The 19,021-nt window shown below is 36.9% G+C and overlaps 1 protein-coding gene and 1 long non-coding RNA gene across 2 annotated transcripts in view; one reads left to right on the forward strand and one right to left on the reverse strand.

Annotated features, from left to right (window-relative positions):
• The window catches only part of DYNC2I1 (dynein 2 intermediate chain 1), a 26,520-nt gene extending 17,167 nt beyond the window's left edge, over positions 1–9,353 (forward strand). Inside the window, exons 15-24 of the mRNA XM_064386461.1 lie at positions 807–979; positions 1,535–1,697; positions 2,909–3,022; positions 4,091–4,152; positions 5,161–5,212; positions 6,435–6,495; positions 6,745–6,841; positions 7,103–7,234; positions 7,550–7,773; positions 8,366–9,353. Of these exons, the coding sequence (XP_064242531.1) occupies positions 807–979; positions 1,535–1,697; positions 2,909–3,022; positions 4,091–4,152; positions 5,161–5,212; positions 6,435–6,495; positions 6,745–6,841; positions 7,103–7,234; positions 7,550–7,773; positions 8,366–8,537 (1,250 nt within the window). The 3' untranslated portion in view covers positions 8,538–9,353. The remainder of the gene's footprint in view (positions 1–806; positions 980–1,534; positions 1,698–2,908; positions 3,023–4,090; positions 4,153–5,160; positions 5,213–6,434; positions 6,496–6,744; positions 6,842–7,102; positions 7,235–7,549; positions 7,774–8,365) is intronic.
• Positions 1,589–14,971, reverse strand: LOC135279398 (uncharacterized). The gene is made up of 2 exons (XR_010346665.1): positions 14,931–14,971; positions 1,589–4,697 (listed from the first exon to the last, which is right to left on the reverse strand). It is a non-coding gene; the product is annotated as an uncharacterized LOC135279398 (long non-coding RNA).
• Between the last annotated feature and the right edge of the window lie 4,050 nt (positions 14,972–19,021).

A 19,021-nucleotide genomic window follows, 5' to 3' on the forward strand; every position in this document is an offset into this window, starting at 1 on the left:
GTTCTTTGTCATTACTGTGCAAACATCACATGTCAGATGATGTAAACCCCACTTTCCTTTTAATTGCACTAATCTTGATGGAACTCTGTGCAGATTGGTTTCACATAGGGAACATCAGAGCATTTTACAAGAAATATATTCCATCTATTCCTACCAGAAATAAAGCAAGCAATTAACATGATGGGTGTAATTTCTTGTTCCTGTTGTTGAAGGGCCATCCCAAGGGGTGTAATTTTGTTTGGGCTCTTTATGCTGACAGTAGGGCCAAAGTTACAAATAAAGGCAGGTTATTCAACAGGGACACTGTAGCCTGACATATTTGTAAAGCAATTATACCTTCTCCATATGAACAATAGCTGTTCAGATGAAAAGTGAAAAATAGAGCATCTGTAATTATGTTAGGAAGGCCTATTATAACACAGAACCGTACGTCATCTAACATGTTAGATGGAGATAAAACCAAAAAAGCCTGGCCTGTGCTGTTTCCTGTTTGAGACTCAGTTTAATTTTCAGTGTATATTCTGACATCAGATCAGATTGGCTTGCTTATGCCCAGAATAATTATTCTATTAATTTCCCGACTCTCTTCCTTTTTGCTTTCTACTTCTAGTATTTTGAATTCCTTCTTTAGTCCCTACTTTTTTATTGTATAGCTTCAAAAGCAACATAGTGTTAATAGAAATATTCTTCATAATTGCAACTTAGTTTGTTTGTTGCTATAGGAGCTGAATATGTTTTTTCATCTGCAGTGAATATGCTTTTTCATTTATTGCTTTTCTTTCTTGGCTTTTTTTTTAATGGTTTAGGCCGAAAAATCCCCTGCTTGCATGTCTCCCAAGTTCAGAGGCAGACACTACTTTCTGCTCATGGATTACCTGAAAAGGCAGGTGTGGGTTTGCTGAGCAGAAAGAGCCTTATATGTGTTTGGAACATCTGGCAGCCCTCCAGTCCTCAGAAAGTTTTAATATGTGATTCAGAGGTAGGTTTTAATAACCTTGTATATTTTTCCATCAATTACAAGACTTTATTTAAAGATTTTATTTTTACTTGGGGTCTTCTTTTGTCTTGCAGCAAAATATGCCATCTTCTGATAAGCATATTTGAGCCTAGTGAACAAAGACTGTTCTTGTTCTATTGTGTGCTTCAGAACCAGATTGTAGTGATGGTTGTGGTGTTTTGTTGGTTGTTTTAATTGTTTAATTTTGACTCTAGTTCATGGCTGAAGAGTGGAATGGAAGTAAAGCATCTGGTTCAGATGTTATTAGGACTTCTCTTTACTCATCATTCCCGTAGAGCTGAGTCACCTCTTTCAGCTTTGTGACAGTAGATGCAGATTACACAAAAACTGTTTTGAAAAGGGAAGGCCTGCTGAAGGTCTTGTATCCTACTTCCCTTTTAAAATAGATTTCCCTTCTGCCATGAACACATGTAATCTGTATTTTCTTGGTTTCCATGCTCACAAACCTATTTCAGGCTCATCAAACACTTGATCTTTAACATAATATCAACCCAGCATGCTTTTACTGTTTTACAGGTGATATGCTGCTGCTTTAGTCCCAGTAAAGCAACGTTAGTTTTTGCTGGAACAGTAGATGGTTCATTGTTGGTGTGGGACCTTCGAGAAGACTCAAGAATGCACCCTTGTATGATGATCACTGAAACTCAGTGGACATTCAGAGTTCCCACATTTTCCACAGGTGAGCATCTGTGCATCCTGCTCAGTCACTTTGTGCACAGCGAAATTGCCACCTAAGTCTTGATGTTTCTGTAACGTTCATGCAAGACATTCCTAGAGTGAACAATAACATACAGTAATAGTTTTGTAAATAATTTTATTAGGAATGTAGGTTTAGGTTAGTTATTAGGAAGACATTTTTCCTGTGGGAGTGGTGAGGCACTGGCACAAGTTGCCCACAGAAGTTGTGGATGCTCCATCCCTGAAAGTGTTCTAGGCCAGGCTGGATGGGGCTCCGAGCAACCTGGCCAGCACAAGTTGTCCCTACCCACAGCTGGGGGTTGGAATGAGATGATCTTTAATATCCCTTCCAGTCCAAACCATATTCTGATTTAACTTTGGCTGTGGTACTATTAGCTTTCTAAAACACCCCACTACACACATTTACAAAATCCTCTTTTCTTCATAAGTGTTTCTAATTGCAGCAGCCATGTAAAAGTAAACAGTAGTTGGTTGTAGATACACTTCTAATTTTTTTTAGTAGGTCAGAGATGCTTGGTGTTGTGTTGCATGCTGGTAGTCAAGTGGATGTGTGCAGTTTCATGTAGTTGCTTATGCAAGCAGGCAGGTTTAATGCTGGATGCTTAGGAAGCCTTAATGCCTCAGTCTTAGATGAGATTAAGTTCAGTGCATAGGGCAGTCCAGAAATCATGAGTGTCTGGCAAAGAACACACATTGAAATTACTCTAAACACACATTAGCCTTAAAATGTTATTAAAGGGTAAATACATACATTCACCATTTTCTTCTGGTGAATACTTTGTTTCAGGATTTTTCAGGATACATTCTACTAAGAGTAATTTTTCTTCAATTTTGTCTTCTTTTACAGTAAATAGTGATTTATTTCTACCCCTGTTGTTTAAGGAGCTTGAAATAATTCTTTCCATGGTAACCCTGAAATGTCAGATTTCAATGAAATGTCTGGTACAGTGGCATAAATGGTGCATCAGTCATTTGGAAAATGAGAAATGAACAGAATATTGGAACACTGATTTATCTAGTAGTATTTTGTTGATTTAGCAGTTTGCAGTGTTGTATTTTAGACTTGTGCAAAGTTCATTATTTGCCATTCTTCCTTTGTAATCATCATTCTCCCATGAGCTGAAGAGTGATTAAGATTTGTTGTTTTTTTTGGAAAGTACTATGTTTAACTTTCATTATCCTCATTTACAGATGGCATTCTAAACTCAGTAAACCACACCTCTCCTATACTGGCAGTGGAACCTGTCTCAACTTCTCTCAACAGTAACCACAGTTATGGGCTCTCAAGCCTCCCTTATCAAGAGGGTATGTAAACTGCTCTTCTAAGCATCAGTACATATGAGTTTTTCTTTAGGTATCTAGTGAAATAAATACATCATAGCCAAAATCCAGTTTATATCCCAGTCTGCCTCTTAAGTTGTTTGTATCAATTGCATGCAATATTCATGTTTGTTTTGGGCTCTCATTTTTATGTAATGTTCATTCAGTGCAGCTTCACATCAGATGTGGTCATGTGGTTGTTATAAAGTCTGCTTTCTAGACCGTATTTCCATGATAAAACAAGTTATCACTCAAAAACTGTGTTTGAAAAATGTCTAATGTCCAAAAAAAATCCCTGTCAGAGTCAGTGGAGCAACTTGCTTATATATAAAAGCACTTAAAATGAGTGGCTGTAATTGGTGGTTTTTCCTTTGCCTTTTGCCTGTTCTTTTTATGACCAACCTTTGCAAAGAAACTCTAATCCTCACATCCTCAAATTCTCAAACAGTGTGCTAGGGAAGAATTAGAATTATCACTTCCATAGCAAATTTTGTACTTTGAGATCCATAGTGGTTTGAAGAAATGTGCTGCCTATTGCAGGTTTTACAAGATTCCATCTGTTTCACTTTATGTTGCCTTCCAAAGTCCACAGAGAATCCAGACATTTTAAAAAAGATGCAGGCTGAGATCATTTGCCTTTCTGGTAGGACAAGCTGCACATACTGGAATAGACCAGACTAGACCATGTAGACCAGACTGTTTGAGTTGGAAGGGACCTACAAGGATCTTCCAGTCCAACTGCCTGATCAGTTTGGGGTGACCAAGTTAAAACGTGTTCAGGGCATTGTGCAAATAGCTCCTCAACACTGACAGGCCTGGGGCATTGACCACTTCTCTAGGAAGCCTGCTCCAATATTTGACTGCCCTGTCTGTAAAGAAAGTTTGTCTTTTTTCCCCTTTTGGTAGACTTAGAGAACTTTCCCTTTTTAAGCAGCTGAGAAGATTGCAGAAGTTTCAGAGGATGTATTAATGTAGGAAATGTTTCAAATCCTTTGCTATTATTCAGGAGGAAAGTCAGTGTATGAATATAAATTGTTGCCATTCCTTCCATAGAAATGTCAGGCCCTCCATTTCAGATAGCTTCAATGGATGAAAATGGAATCCTCAATATGTGGGTGAGTATGGATGAAAAGAGAGAGTATAATGTGTCATAAAATACTTCAAATACAACAACCCAAATTCAGAATTTTTTAGGAGAATTGCCTCCATGAAAAGGACAGCAACACTAACCATTCTGTTGGAATTCTCCTTAAAAGTTTTGATCTGACTCCCTAAAGTTATCTTTAGGCAAAAGTATTAACAGGTACATGAATTCACGAAAAAGGCAATCAACTGTATTATTTAATAAAAATATGTTCACATATTTCCAGTACTTGATTAATAGTCCTCAGTCATCTTTCACCCACCTACCTTAATTTCAAAATCACAGTGGTGTCAGAGATGATACTGAATGTAGGGGAGAAATTAAATTCCTAATTTATATAAAACAAATGTTAAAGAGATAAAAAGTGAAAGTCGTAGGATAAGATTTCCTTGCCTGAAATATGATGGTTATGAAAGCACTAGGTCTGCTGCTCTTAACTACTGTCCTGACAACTCTTCTACCATGTGTTTTAAGTGGGTTTTTTTACCTGATGCAGCTTTGGCCCATCTGCTGAACCTGTGAATAATAAGGGATAAAAGTATTCACCTCTGTGTCAGTAATCATATTCCTTAAAGCCTTAACTTTAGTAACTTAAGTAGCAACAGATTCAGGCCAAATGATCTACCCTTTTTATTTCATGTAAAGTTCATTTTATTCATGTATAGGAAAGCACAGAAAATGTGTTACAATTCCTTGTTTAGGGTGGGTTTTTGTGACTGGCCAAACCAGCAAGATGCCAACTAGCAATTAAGTGTAGAATGCAGCTTTCCGTATTCTGCTTTCCATCAGGGAACATCCATGAGGCATGTGAAGCTATTTTTTGAATTGCAGACATTGACAGGGAGTAGAGAATCTACCTGTAATCACTGTAATGTTAGACCTGCCTCTCCAAACAGCCTTTAGAGTTATTACTTACTGTTACAACTTTGGAATCTGGTAAATATTTATTGTTTATTAATGTTAAATATTGACCTTTCAGGTAGTTGTTGAATTGCAGAAAGCAGATCTAGCTGGTTCACAAACTGACTTAGGTGAGTACTGTACTACTGTTGGAGGTAGAATAAAATGCTCCAGTGTTGGGATTATGAAGTTAAAAGAGAGAGGAAGAGTCAGTGATGCTGAGAAGTAGTTTAGAAGAAGGCAAAATTACTGAGGAAAAGATTTATTCTGAATAATTCATAGCTGATGTTTGGGGTTATTGGTTAGATAGGAGAATAATTTTCACCACTATCTAAATCTCATCTGTTAATTCTGCACTGGTAATTGGCATTAGACAGCCACATTTCATACAAGTCAGAGTAGTTTTCTGTGTTGTCAACAGTTTTTTGTTTTTTTTTCAAAGAATGTGTAATTTTATGTCTTTGTACTCCTCTTCGTACTTCAGTTTTAACCAAACCTCTTATAGTGCTTTTGTCGTTGCATGTGTCTCCATTTTGAGAATTATCCTGAAAGCTCTTTTTTAGGTAAGATACTTAATTTAGCATGAGAAGTTTTCTCTGGAAACACAGAAAAACCAAGTCCATTCAGCCCTTTTTGAGTTATGTAAATGGAGAAAATTACATTCTTTGTTCTTTAAATAAATTTACACTTATATGTTTACCTAACTGGAAAAGGCTGTGACTGAAATCCTTTTACATTTGAAAATACATAAATAAACAATGAAGTAATGACAGCAAACTAGAATTTTTGATCAGTTTCTACAAGCTCATGTGCAATGTCAGGCTATATTAAGCTGCTGAAGCTGGGTATTATGTCTGTGGAGAGGTACATTTTAAAGCTGTGGTCATGTGTTGACACATTTTTACTGCAACCAGCAATAAAACTTTTTCCTCTTCAAAAAATTATTGTCTTTGAAGGATTTGCATTATTTATGTTGTTCTCTGCTAGCAAGTAACATAGACCAACTTTGTGGATGCATTACTGCACTATCTCATCACTATAATTCATTGTCAAAGATCCAAGTAACATAAATGTGCATTTTAACCATTTCTAGAATTGAGTCTTACAGAGTGCTGAAAAAGAAAAGTGTAACTATGTTTCTATTTCTGTCAAAGATTGTAACTCTTCAGATTTGAATTCTGAAGCAAATAGTTCTGAATTATGTAAGATTCTTACATGTCAAAGGCTGTATCTGCAGTAAACTAATTATAAAATATCCTTTTTACTTATTACCTTACGATTTAATTTATTGATTGCACTTTTTAAATGCAAAGTGCTTAAGTCAGTTCAAATAATAATTTTTTATAATTTTAGGTTTGGTTCCTGGAGGGAAAGTGAAGTTAGTACATAGCTCAACTGTGGAATTGAGTAACAGGTAGGAAAACTGGGACATTACAATTTTACACGTTATCTCACAAAGCTGATTTTTCCTATACTTTACTAATTTGCTGTTACATGAGATATACTTAACATAATTTTCTGTTTTGGGGGGTTTTTAAATACACATTTCTTCCTAGATCTAGTCATAGACATTTTAGATAAAGAGTTTCTGTATGTACTTGCACAGCTTTTGGAGACAATTCACTGTGTTAATGTCATCTTTTGCCTTTTCCATTTTCCTCAGCCTTTTCCCAAAGGATATTAGCCAGAGAATGCCACAGACACTGACTATTAAATTTCTGTCTTCTAATCCCAATCACTTCATTGTTGGAACCAACATTGTGAGTACCATCCTGGAATTCATCTCGTTGTTAGTTTTTTGGTTTAGAAGCTGTCTTATTTAGTTGGGATTTTACCAGTAGACTATATAAAATTTATAACTTGAGCCTATATTGTTAAAAGCTGTTACCTATTAAAATTTGTTAGCTAGTAAGGATCTTTTAAAGTATCAGCTCATGAATTATTTACCTCTTTCCTGTAATACCAATAATGCAACTTCTTTTGTTGTTTTGTTTAATTAATTTTCTTTATATTGTTCATAGGGTCTGGTAGGCCATGGTACAAGACATGATTTCAAAGTTGCTCCAAAGGTATTCAGGCCCCAGGAGAGCAGACTGAGATCAATAAGCATCACTGCAATTGATTTCTTCCCTTTTGGAAAGCCACTGTTTTTGGTATGAAAGCGTTTTAATAGAAATTTCGTTTTTTAATTACTTGCTGAGGCAGTATTGGTAAATTGATGTATTTAACTAGATGTGTTAGTAGATTTACCTCACTAATTCAAATCTGCCATGAAGGGTGACAAAAAAAAAATAAATCACAGAATAATAGGATAATTTGGGTTGGAAAAGACCCCCAAGATCATCAAGTCCAACCTTTAACCCATCACTTCCAAGTCCACCAGTAAGCCGGGTACCTAAACACCACTTTTTATATCTTGCTTAGTTTGTTTTGTTCCAGAAGGTATTTTGTTTTCATTTATGGTGTAGGTTGGCTGTTCAGATGGAAGTATTAGGTTACATCAGATGACATCAGAGTATCCCCTCATGCAGTGGAATGGCAGCACAAAGGGGCAGCCAATTATTGCCCTGCAGTGGGCTTTGACAAGACCTGCTGTGTTCTTTGCCCTGGATGCATCATCCAATATTTACATCTGGGATCTTCTGGAAAATGATTTGTTGCCTGTGGCCAAGCAGACTATCCCATCAGAGAGGTAAGTGCTCTCTTTTTAACAAAATATTAATATTGCTGCATGGGTTTTTTTGCTTGATTTTAAATTATCTTTAGAATTTGCTTTTCTAACTCTTATTTTGTGAACTACTGAAGGTGTGGAAACAAACTACAGTGAGCCAAATTTTGACTGTCTCCCTAGGCTGAAGTTAGTCTTGCTGAATATCCCTCTAACTAAAAGTTTTCCTTGTATCCTTGTTAACTGTAGCAACACATTGCTGGTTTTTGGAGAAATTACTACAGTTTTAAAATTTTTTAAATTTTAAATTATTTAAATTTTAAATTTATTACACTGTACTGTAAAATGCAATCAACATTGTTCATTTTTACAAGCTTAAAATAATTTACAACCATGATTAGAAATTGATGATAAAATGCATGGGGGAAGAATTGCATGTTATATTTACATTAAATGGTTGCAGCTGGTGAAAAGCTAAAGAACATGCTGGGGCCTGAGCAGAAAATAAGAATCATTTAGTTGACTGTAAGTAACCTGATCCAAACATGTTTGAAAGCACAAATTTCTATTTATTTTGCCTCAATTAAAAAACACTCCCCTGTTCTTTTGATTTCAGGGTTGTAACTATGACTCTGCTGGGAGAACCAGAAAAAGCAAATGGATTGTTAGGCATTGTGCTGGCCAAGGAATCTGGACAGATAGACATTCAGTATGTAAAGAAGAAGTGGGCATTACCTCAGCCTGAGGAATCTGACAAACTGTATTCTATTTTACTGCAGTCTTTTTAGAAACAGGGTTATAGAATTTATTGCAAAATGTGTAGTTTATTTTTTACTTCAATTAAAAAAAAATAATGTAATTTGTATATAACTTCTGTATATTTTAAAGACTACCAATACAATATTTCAACTGAAACAATATATTTTATCATAAAAAATTACAAAATCAAATTTACTATTATTGTACTCAGAAATATGATGGCTGTGTTTCATTATTGAAAGTACTCTAGATGTACATATATTTTTAAAAATAGCAAAAATGCATTCCTATAAATTGCACTGCTGTTTCTCCTTATTTCACTGTGAAAGAAATCACAGCAATTCTTTGGCAAACATAAAGTTGTGTTTCTGTACAACCTGAATGTGAGGAGATTTCCACCTCTGGGCCTCTTAAACATTAATGCTTGGTAAAACTTTCTTGTGTCCACCTAAAGACAATATGCAAACATATCAAAACACAAATTTCATCACACATATCTACCTTCTGATTTTGACCCTGAAACTGTGCCAAGGGAATACCTGACTAACCCAGGTTCTGAGATGTACCCTCCCTGTTTGGATTGGTTTATGTGAACAATATGACTGGGAGATTTGCTGAAATTCTAAATCTCTTGGGATTGCTGACATTAACCAGAAAGTACTTACCTGTTTAATTCTGCAAATAATTTCCAAAGCTCTTGTGGTGAGAAAGAGGACAGCTGTCCATAATATGCTAATTTTTGTATGCTGCTGTTAAGGGTTGGACCAAGATGAAGAACTGAAAATGTCTTTTGTAACTTAAGAAAAGCTGGCTTAAAGAACATGAGTAAAACCTTGATTAAACAAGCTCAGATTTGGTGAAAAAGTGACAATTCACAGACAGTGTATTCAGTATTTAGTGAACAGATATATTTAACGTATGTACCTTCTCCTTCTGGAGTAGATTGAAATATTTCTAAGTTTAAATTAATTAATTGCAAACATTTTTCTATTGTAAATTTTTACTTAAGTTGAGAAAACTCAAAGTGGCCACATGATGGTGCCAAGTCACAGCAGTAAAAAATGAGTTCTTTATGAAAATAACATGCACCACTTGGGTAGTGAGTGTGTTGTTGTCCATTGCACAAATCCAGAGAGCCCAAAGAATTGATGGAGAAATTAATATTTCAGAGAGCATTTTTGCAAATCCTAGGTCCTTGATTAGTCATGGACTTCCTTTTCAGTGTCCACAAACACAAGTGACCCTCCTTATCTTCATTGCTGGCAATACATTACAAGTTAAATAAGAATAACTTTAGTAATCCAGATAAAGAAAGGGCAGGTAGTTTTTCCAGTAAGGTATCAGAGCATCTCTGCTGACATCCATCATAAAAAAAGTCAAAGCCAAATCTCTCACTCTTGGGAGACACACACACACCATCACTCCTTTCTCTCAGCTCAATCTTCTGAAAGAAATCCAATATAATTTAATCACTTTCAGGACTTCCCATCCTGAATTTTCTCTACTGTACCCAATTCTGTACATGGAACCTATAAGCAAAAGGTTGGGATTTGTCTGCCTTGTGCTGTGTGCAGTTGTGGTGGGTTTTTTCAATATGCAAAAAGGAAAAAATAGTATCAGGTTTTGCCCAGAAGTACCTGTCAAACATCCAGATATTTTATTATCTTATGCTTGTACTGCCTGGAGAGTCAGTTCCTGTAGTGGGCCTGTAGAAAATCCTAAATGATTTTCCTCTCTTGAACTGGAAACCAATTTAAGAATATCAGTAATAATAAAAGTATCCTGGGCTGACAGCTGCTGTTACTAGAATGTGAGGAAAAATATTTGTCCTTTTTTGCATTTTCTCAATGGGAAATGCAGATCATTAGAGTGCAGACATGCACTCTTAGCAGTTGGGCATTTGGATGTAACCACTTTGGAGCACATATCAGCAAAGTGGGAAGTATTGGCAGGCCAAGGAAAGCAATTCCATGCATAAGGAGTAAAGAAATTGTTTCAAACAAAACATTTCATTTTCCATCAGCTACTTCTAATGATCGTCAAGTTATATAAGATACTGGATTTTATTCAGAAGAAGGCAACATGATTAATTAGAAATTAGACTCTTGTGAAAGAAAAAAATGCTCACTGTATTTTCATATAGATGTGATTTTTACTGGTACCTCTGGGTCACATGCACACACACTCAATTGAATGATCTTTATGTAGAATATAAACATTGCTATCGCAAAACATTTCAACCAGACCCAGTAAACATTTTCTCCCACCTGTGGGCAATTTTGGAATAAACACTCATAACAGTATGAACTGTAGTTGAAATTAACTGATCCATATACTAGAGAACATTCAAATGATACAGAAGTTCACCTATATTAATAACTTCCATAAAATATGATTACTTGCTCTTAAACCAACAAATCCTGGCAGCAAGGCTGATAAATTCTAAATTTGTAAAACGCCAGAAAGTTTTGGATAAACTGCTGCTTTTATTTTCCACTTTATGAACATGCTTTGAAAGCCTTTTTTATTTGGAACATAAATATTAATACTGTGTTCATTCCATTTTGTCAACTCACAGATGGGAAAATCAAGTTTTCAGTAGCTGAATTGTAAGTTAACCAAGGAACAGAATTCTTGAATCAGATGGCTGATTTCTTACAACTGTTTGGAAATGCTTCTATTAACCTGTCAGCCTATATTTCCAGCAGAGCTTGGGAGAACAGGAACAGAATGACTCTTCTTTAGTCCCAGAACATTTATTTTATTTGTACTGAAGTTGACCATCCTACCCACTGCAATTTTGCCTTAATTAAGTATAGCTGTCATTTAATTAAGTCATATTGAAAGATATGGGTGCTTTGTAGCCTCCAAAGGAAGGGAATATTCTGCAACCTGGAATATTTTTACCAGAACACATTTAAATTGTAAAAATAGAAGCTTTCTTCTGAGGAGTGGAAAGTTCATCTAGGTCTGTGTTAGGTGTAGAAATTGGCAGGACTAAAACAAATACTGAAGTGTCATTAAATTGCAGAGACTGTTGGAATAGGCCCATGTAGAATTCACTTAGGATGTAACCAGAATGTGGTCATCAGTCATGAAATGCAAACCAAAAAGTTGTGAAGGTACCAGGACAAGGAAATGGCTAATGAGACATATTTTCATTATTAGCTTCTATTATAGTCTATTTACAGACAATTGCTTGTTTGTCTGTGTTTCTGAGCCTCCTCAGCTGTGAGGAGGGAGGCAGATAAGAGTCAAATTGTTTGATAGCTCGAATTGTTTGATGGGCTTGATTTGAGCACAAGGAAATCTGTGCTTTTTTTTTCATATTGGTTACTGACACAGTGTCAAATACAGACTCAAAAGTACTAACATTTGCACATAGTTAGAAAAATCTGTATTTTTCATGGATGTAGCTTAAACTTTTTAACACTGTGCTACTAAACTGATGGAATTTCAGCTCCAAATAATTTATATCCTATTATAAATTAAAGCAGCCTAAGGGCTCTGTTTCCCAGTTTTACCCTGGTGCAACCCAATTGAAAATTGCAATGATACCCTATTAAAAGCAGGAGTAAAGCAATACAGTAGTAGCCTATACTACCCATTGACATTTAAAATATGATTATTTTTCACCTTTACTTGAACCCTTGCTTCCCTTGGATTCATTAAATTTTGTCATATATTTGCTGCCCTTTTCTCCCAGATGTCAAGTGGGTTTTACTTTTGGGAGTCTGAAATATAACAGCTCCACTGGAAACTAATCCCATGCACAGGTCAGACAATCTGTTGTTGCTGAATAGGTTCAATGCAGTAAATAAAAAGCATGTAGACTATATTGTTTGTATTTTTAGTCAGGCTTTGAAGTGCTACAGTGTTAAGAGGTCTTTCTTAGCCAAAAGCTGTGCTCCACCAGCTGATTATTTCACTGATGTTCCTCTTTTATGTTTTCTGTCTTGTGACCATGAAAAAACATTCAGCTTGTCCACCCCACAATTGTTGCACATCAGGGATTTCATAACTTTACTCAAACTCCAACTGCAATGTTTTCTCTCTGTTATAGAAAAAAAGAGAGTCATAACACAGCAGTTTGTTAGGCACATAGTTTAAAAGCCACATTTTTAATCTGCTTGGTACTTCTTGAAGGAGAGAAAATAAGAGAGCTGGGTAAAAAAGTGTTGTTTAAGGAGATTGGGGAATTCTTCCAGAGGCATAAAGAACAATCCATTAGTCCACCATCAGACATTTGCTGTAATTTTGAAATACCAGAAGCAAATAGTGAAGCCTTTCAGTGAGTTAAATGAAGTTGTGCATTACCCTGACTGCAGTCAGAACTCCAGATTTCTAATGCTGTATCTTCAGGGCAAAGAATTAAGAGCAAAATTTAATAAACTTTTCTCATCTAGAATAACTTTTATCAATCATTTGGGAGTCAAGTTCTATTGCACTATTGAAATAAGTGACCAAGAAAAGTCTGTGTCTCACAGAGCTTATATGAGGTAGGTGGAGAAGATTTTTTTTTTATTGCTCCATTTATTTGCAGTGGTGATAGGATACTCTTAATGCCCATGCAGTTGAGCCAAAGGACAGGCTGATTAATACCAGAAAAGTAGGATAAAGGAAAAAATGGATGTGAAACTGCCCTTCTAACCTTCACTTTAAAAATTAACAATTACTTAGGTTACTTTTAATCCAGCTATTTTTCACATTATGAGACAGTGTCAAAGGGCCTCATTTAAAGATTAAGTCTCCCAAAATAATGAAATTCACATTGAGTAGAAGGAAATTCCTCCATTGGTCCTGTGGAATGCAGGACATAGGTTAGACGCTACATTACTGTAGATTCCCTAAATTCCCTGAAGCTTTTGCTTTACTTGCTCCATACTTAGCATTTTGGCAGTTCTGTAAGGTTGTTTCGTTAAGCAAATTCATTACTAATTATGTGGGTGTTGCATGGAGTCCAATGGAGAACTACCTATGCACAATCTTCAAAGACATTCAGTGTAGTTTATATTTGTTTAAGTTCTGATTTGCATTCTTTTCATACTTTACAAAGGTAAGGATTTCACAATATATTGCATTTCTTCATATCAATGCATGCATCTCTTTAAAACCAAAAAACTTCTTTTCTCTAATGTCATTACTAATCTCTGAAGTTTAAGGTCTTTCTGAAAAATCTACCCATACATGAAAATAGCCATATTCAGGCATCAGGTTGATTGTACCCCACCCACAGAGGCCAAGGGCAAATGCTGAAGGAAAAAGGCAGAGTAAGAGGGGAAGCAAGAGGAACATGCAGTGACACTTTTCTTCCAAGTTTGGTGTGTCTTCCAAGCTTCTGGCAATTTGGAAATCAATTCCGTGATGGCAGAGGAATTTTCTTATTCAGATGGTAGCAGATCACTGTACTTAAGGAGGGAATGTTTTTTCCCAGTGATTCATCCAGCTTTTGAAAACCATTTTTAGTTTGTCCCCAGAATATTTTGTGGCAATATATTCCACCAAATAATTAGACTGTGTAAATAAATACTTCTGTTTCAAGCCTGCTGGCTGACTACATCCTACATCTTGTGTTATCTGAAAAGGAAAATTTTAACAAGGAAATAAGTAGGAATATTGTTATTTCTCATAGTATCTCTGTCTATTTATCTGCTTTTAAAAAGTCTATTCTGATTTTCTCATAGAGAAACTTTTCCAAATTCACCTCTATGTTGAGGTGAATTGCATTTAGACCACGAGTTAGGCTCAAATATCTCATTTTCAGCTATTAAGGTGTTTCCTGTAACAGTCATGTCTGGGAATACCAGTAAATTGCATCAGATCCTGCTCCAAAGACATTTCTTTAGATAAGGAAAGTAGATGTGTGTTGAAATCAGCCTTGAGCTAATTATCAATGGAAGCTATCAATCAATGGAAGTTTTAAATATTAATACTACTTGAATAATATAAACAGATATATGTATATTTCTCTGTATCTACATCTTAGACACCTCTGCCCAAGCGGACTTAGCAGAGGAGAAATCAAACTATAATTAAATAAACAAATTATTTGTAATATCAGGTTGAGAGATCAAGGAAGTCCCATTTACTTGGAAGCACTTTGAATCCTTCATCATCCTGTGATGCATGATCACACCATCTCCCATCATTTGCATTTATTAAAGGGGAAAAAAACACCCCCCACTTAAAGTGCCTAGAAATTGGGTTTCAGAGCAACAAATGTATGAGCTGAGATCTAGTGGAAGAACTCAGAAGAAGGAGGTGGACCCCAAGCCTCAGATAGCTGGGACATTTAGAAATACTGGATTATAGGAGAAATGCACCCAGACAATTGGAAGTACCCTCCAGTCTTAAAATTGAATTGGTTTTATATTTCATCTATCAGTGTCTTTTTGTTTGTAATGAGAAATCTGATTGCTCACCCAGCCCAGATGAACCATTTTTGGTGTGCCCTTGCCTTGGGTGTGCTAAAGGTGCCCTAAAGGAGAAGCCCACAAATTCCAACCCCACTGTGTCACAATCCCAAGGAATCCATGTGCCCCAGCACGTGTCTAGGGTGTCCTTAGGCAAAGAGAGTTTGAGAAGGAGTCTCCTTATGGATATACAGCAGTGCTGCCCTGAGCTCCAGGCAAGCCTTGTGTCCCAACAGTGGCAGGCTGTACTCTGGTTCTAAGGAGGTGCAGTACTTCTCTTGGGATACACAGAAAAGGCTCTCTGCTCCTGGAACACAAGCTCTCCAGTACTTTCCAGTACTTTCCCACAACTTCATCCCTTTCCACTTAGATACATGCAAGCTGTCAAAGCAGCTTTTGGGTACAGAAGTCCATGTTTGGTAAGTTATTTTTAGTTATTCTATCTATTGAAACTCATCCAGAATCTAATCTACTGTACCAGCAATGTGAGACATGTTGTGAGAAGAGGTCAAGCATTGAATTTCTGCTCAGTTTGTATTTCAGAGCCTCATATTAAATTCTGCTGAAGGTTTTAGGGGTTTTACAATACCATTATTTATTGTGCCTATTAAAAATTCCAAAATAACTGCGACTCTTTTATATACTGTCTCTGCTGTGTTTCAGAATTAAGGCTCTTCTAGGGGCTTTGCTCTCGCTGACACCCAACCCAAGGTTATTCACATTCTATCAGAAAAGAATTAATGTATTTGATTTCAAGCACTTTCATATTTTGGCTAAAATAGTTGTCACTCATTATTTGGTCAGTCTGTTACACCCATTGCATTCGAGGCATAGCAATACCCAACTAACCATGTTAGTGGGCAAAAATCCATCACAAAGTTTGGTGTCTAACATGAAGAAGACTATGGCTCATAAAACTCTGCTGCTCTAAAAGAATTATCAGCTGCTGAAATCACTTCAAAGTAATTTTCTGTTCCAAATTAGAGTGCATCTTTGCAGCTTAATCAAGTAATTTAATTTACAGCCACAGTTATTATTTATGGCTTATCATTCATATATTATAAGCAGTTTGCTGCAAATTACATTTTAATGTTGATAGATTAACATACATAATTTAAATCAATACATTTTAAAAGCTAGAACATCCCTAATGGACTAGTTAACAATTACTGTGATGCCTTCAAAATGTTATCAAAAGCACAGGGATTGTCTCACAAGCTGTTTGCATTAGGGCACATCTATCAATTTGCAGTAATAGCAATAGAATTGCTACTATTTCTAGCTAAAAATGCCTTTAACACAGAATAAGATCATTTACAGCAGGAAGGAAAGAAAGGAGAAATATTTTATCCAGGTTTCTTCAAGGATAGGCAGATATATCCAAATATAAAAAGTTGCCCACTGAGAGTTTTACAGTTCAGTGACGTGTGTTGACAGATACATAAACTAAAATACTGCAGAAGTATTTTAGTGGATCATGCAGAAGGACATAATGGAATTCTTTGTCTTCCACCTGCCTGATAAACTTCTGACCATCATCTGAATAAAAGTTCTTATGTTTTCAACTCCTAACTTCAGTCACAGCCCAGCCACCTTGCAAGGAGCTTCAGGAATGTCACTCAGTGTATTTAATGCTTAAACACCATGGAAACAGCTGCCTCAAAAGACTCGTCCAGAGCAGCACAGTCATCCCTGCTCATTGAATCTATCTTTCCAAGCACTGAGATGTGAGCCTGTGAAAATAATTAAGCACAGGTGTTTGAGCAATATGAATGTGCTGCTGTAACTGTATTATTCACACACCTGTGAAAAATAAGTATAAAATACCTACAAATAAGTAGAAAATACACATAATATTCTACCAGCCTCCCTTCCTCTAGTTCTGCAGGAATGTAAGGATGAAGATGAGTTGGGCACTGAGATCAGGGCCTATGGGCTTGGCAGGATTCAGCTCTTGGTCTATTTTCTCAGCATATCAGTATTCTGGTATCTATTATTCTCTTGTCTGGACAACAGTTTTCTTTGTTCACACTCATGGTTTTTCCTCCTTGTTTTGTCTTTATTCTAGCTTTCACTCCCTTGTCCACCTTCTTGCACCAACACATTGTCAGTTGTCTTTCCACAGCATCCTCCAACCATCCTCAGTCAGTCTAAATGAGGCAAACAACTCTCTTAGATATAATCTGCCCTCTCCTTCCAGCTACAGTGACAACAATCTATCCTCTCACTATTTTGGATCTTGCTTATTTCAGTTCCCGTTGCTTTCACATCAATGAAAATAAGTAGATGAATAAATTAAGTCTTCCAAAGAGATAAAAAGTGTTCCTGAGAATTTGGATGATGCAATATTTGTGAGGTAAATCAGAATTTGCCATTCTGTTTTGCAAATGGCACATGGAAAATTTATGATTTTTTCACCTCAGTGAAAACTGATATTTCAGCCTGCTGCTGAATTCCTTGATGGGTATTCAGTGCTTTTCCATCATCAGCAAATCCAGAATTTTCCAAATATTACTCTGTTAGGGTTTAGGCTTTTGCTGTCAGGTTACAGATACTTAACTTTCAGGCACCCACCCAAGCTCACAAGTGGAATGAAAGAGATGTCCCTCCTCAGATCTGCAGATTTGACTGTGCCTCATGCCTGAAACATTATCTCTGGGCTAGCAGTGCTGGCAGCCTTCTGCATCTGGGGCACGGAGCAAAGCTTGAGCATGACTTTTGTTGGAAGTTCACAATATGTCCTGTTCATTCTCTCCCAAAAAATGCCCAGCAGCACTGAGTGAAGGCTGGCATGGGCTGCTGCTCTGCTGGGGGAAAGCTCCTGCTGGGATATTTCAGCCTCAGCTGCAAGGATAAGTGAGAGGTATCTCCTGCAAAACACTGGCTGTTGCCAGCCAGAGCTGCAGCCTCAGAAAGTAAATGCATTATGGATGACACACAAATATCTTCAGGAGTAAGGGCTGGTTCCATGAAAGAGCACAGATAAAAAAGCCCTGTCTCTCACCTCTGAGTTTTCTGTGTTTGCATTATTTCCATTTATAAAATGCTAATAAAGGATCAGAAGCATTGGAATAGCTGTAAAGAAGCCACCATCAATGGCTCAGTAGTGCAGCTCTCCTGGAACTTTTCCCACTCAGCTTGCACAGAAGATCCCACTGGTACTCCATCACCCATGCAGACATCTTTGGATGGTGGACCATGCCAGCTTTGGCTGCACACCTGGGCTGGTGCAAAGGACATGAGGTTTTGGGGGCAGTGCCCTTGCCAGGAGGGGATAGAAATACCTGTGGTACTAACTTGACCCCAATTCCATGGCCATCCTTTCTTGTGTATCCCTGCAGGATTTTCAGGGACAAGAGATGGTCACAGGGATTTATTTCACATTCCTTTGTCAGTTTTGTTTGGGCTAAGGTGATCACTTCACCTTTCAATCCATAAAAAACAGGAAAATTCATAATCAAAGAGCAAATGCACAGTCTTGACCAGGAGATGGACACTTACTGGTAATTGAAGCAGTCAAAGAATACTGACGTGAACTGATGGAAATAAATATTCTAGTAAAAAACATAAGGAATAAGTTCAGCTGGGAGGAACATGAAACTTATTAGGAAAACCTGAGTCCTGACAGGCACTAAGTTATTAAAATCAAAACTGGCACATGGCTATGTGCTTGGATCCAATTCATTAATTGACATATAAGAGTCAAGAAAGCCTAATCATCAATCTTCATTGAAATAGTTTGTGCTTCTGTGTCCAGCTAATAAGGTTCCTGGAAAGAAGAATTGTTAGTATGCAGTATGAGGAAACTTGGGAGCTGTGGGAAAAGTGCACACTGTGGATGCAGGGCAACATCTCAGGCTCAGCTACTGCTGCGAGACAGAGTCTGTGCCCAGTGAGGGCTGGGAGAGGAGACAAGAAGGGACCATGGAGGCAGCTCAGAGGGAGCTAGGGAGCAGTTTCCAGGGTCAGGATGAAGAGTTCTGAGAGGAATGGACACCATCCATTCAATGCACCAGGCCTGGCTCACCCTGGTACTCACAACCTGCTTTTAACTTCAGCATTGCTAAAAAATGCTTTTGTCCCTTATCTGCTCTCACAAC

This window comes from Passer domesticus, chromosome 1 (genome assembly GCF_036417665.1).
Source record: "Passer domesticus isolate bPasDom1 chromosome 1, bPasDom1.hap1, whole genome shotgun sequence".
NCBI classification, from domain to species: Eukaryota; Metazoa; Chordata; class Aves; order Passeriformes; family Passeridae; genus Passer; species Passer domesticus.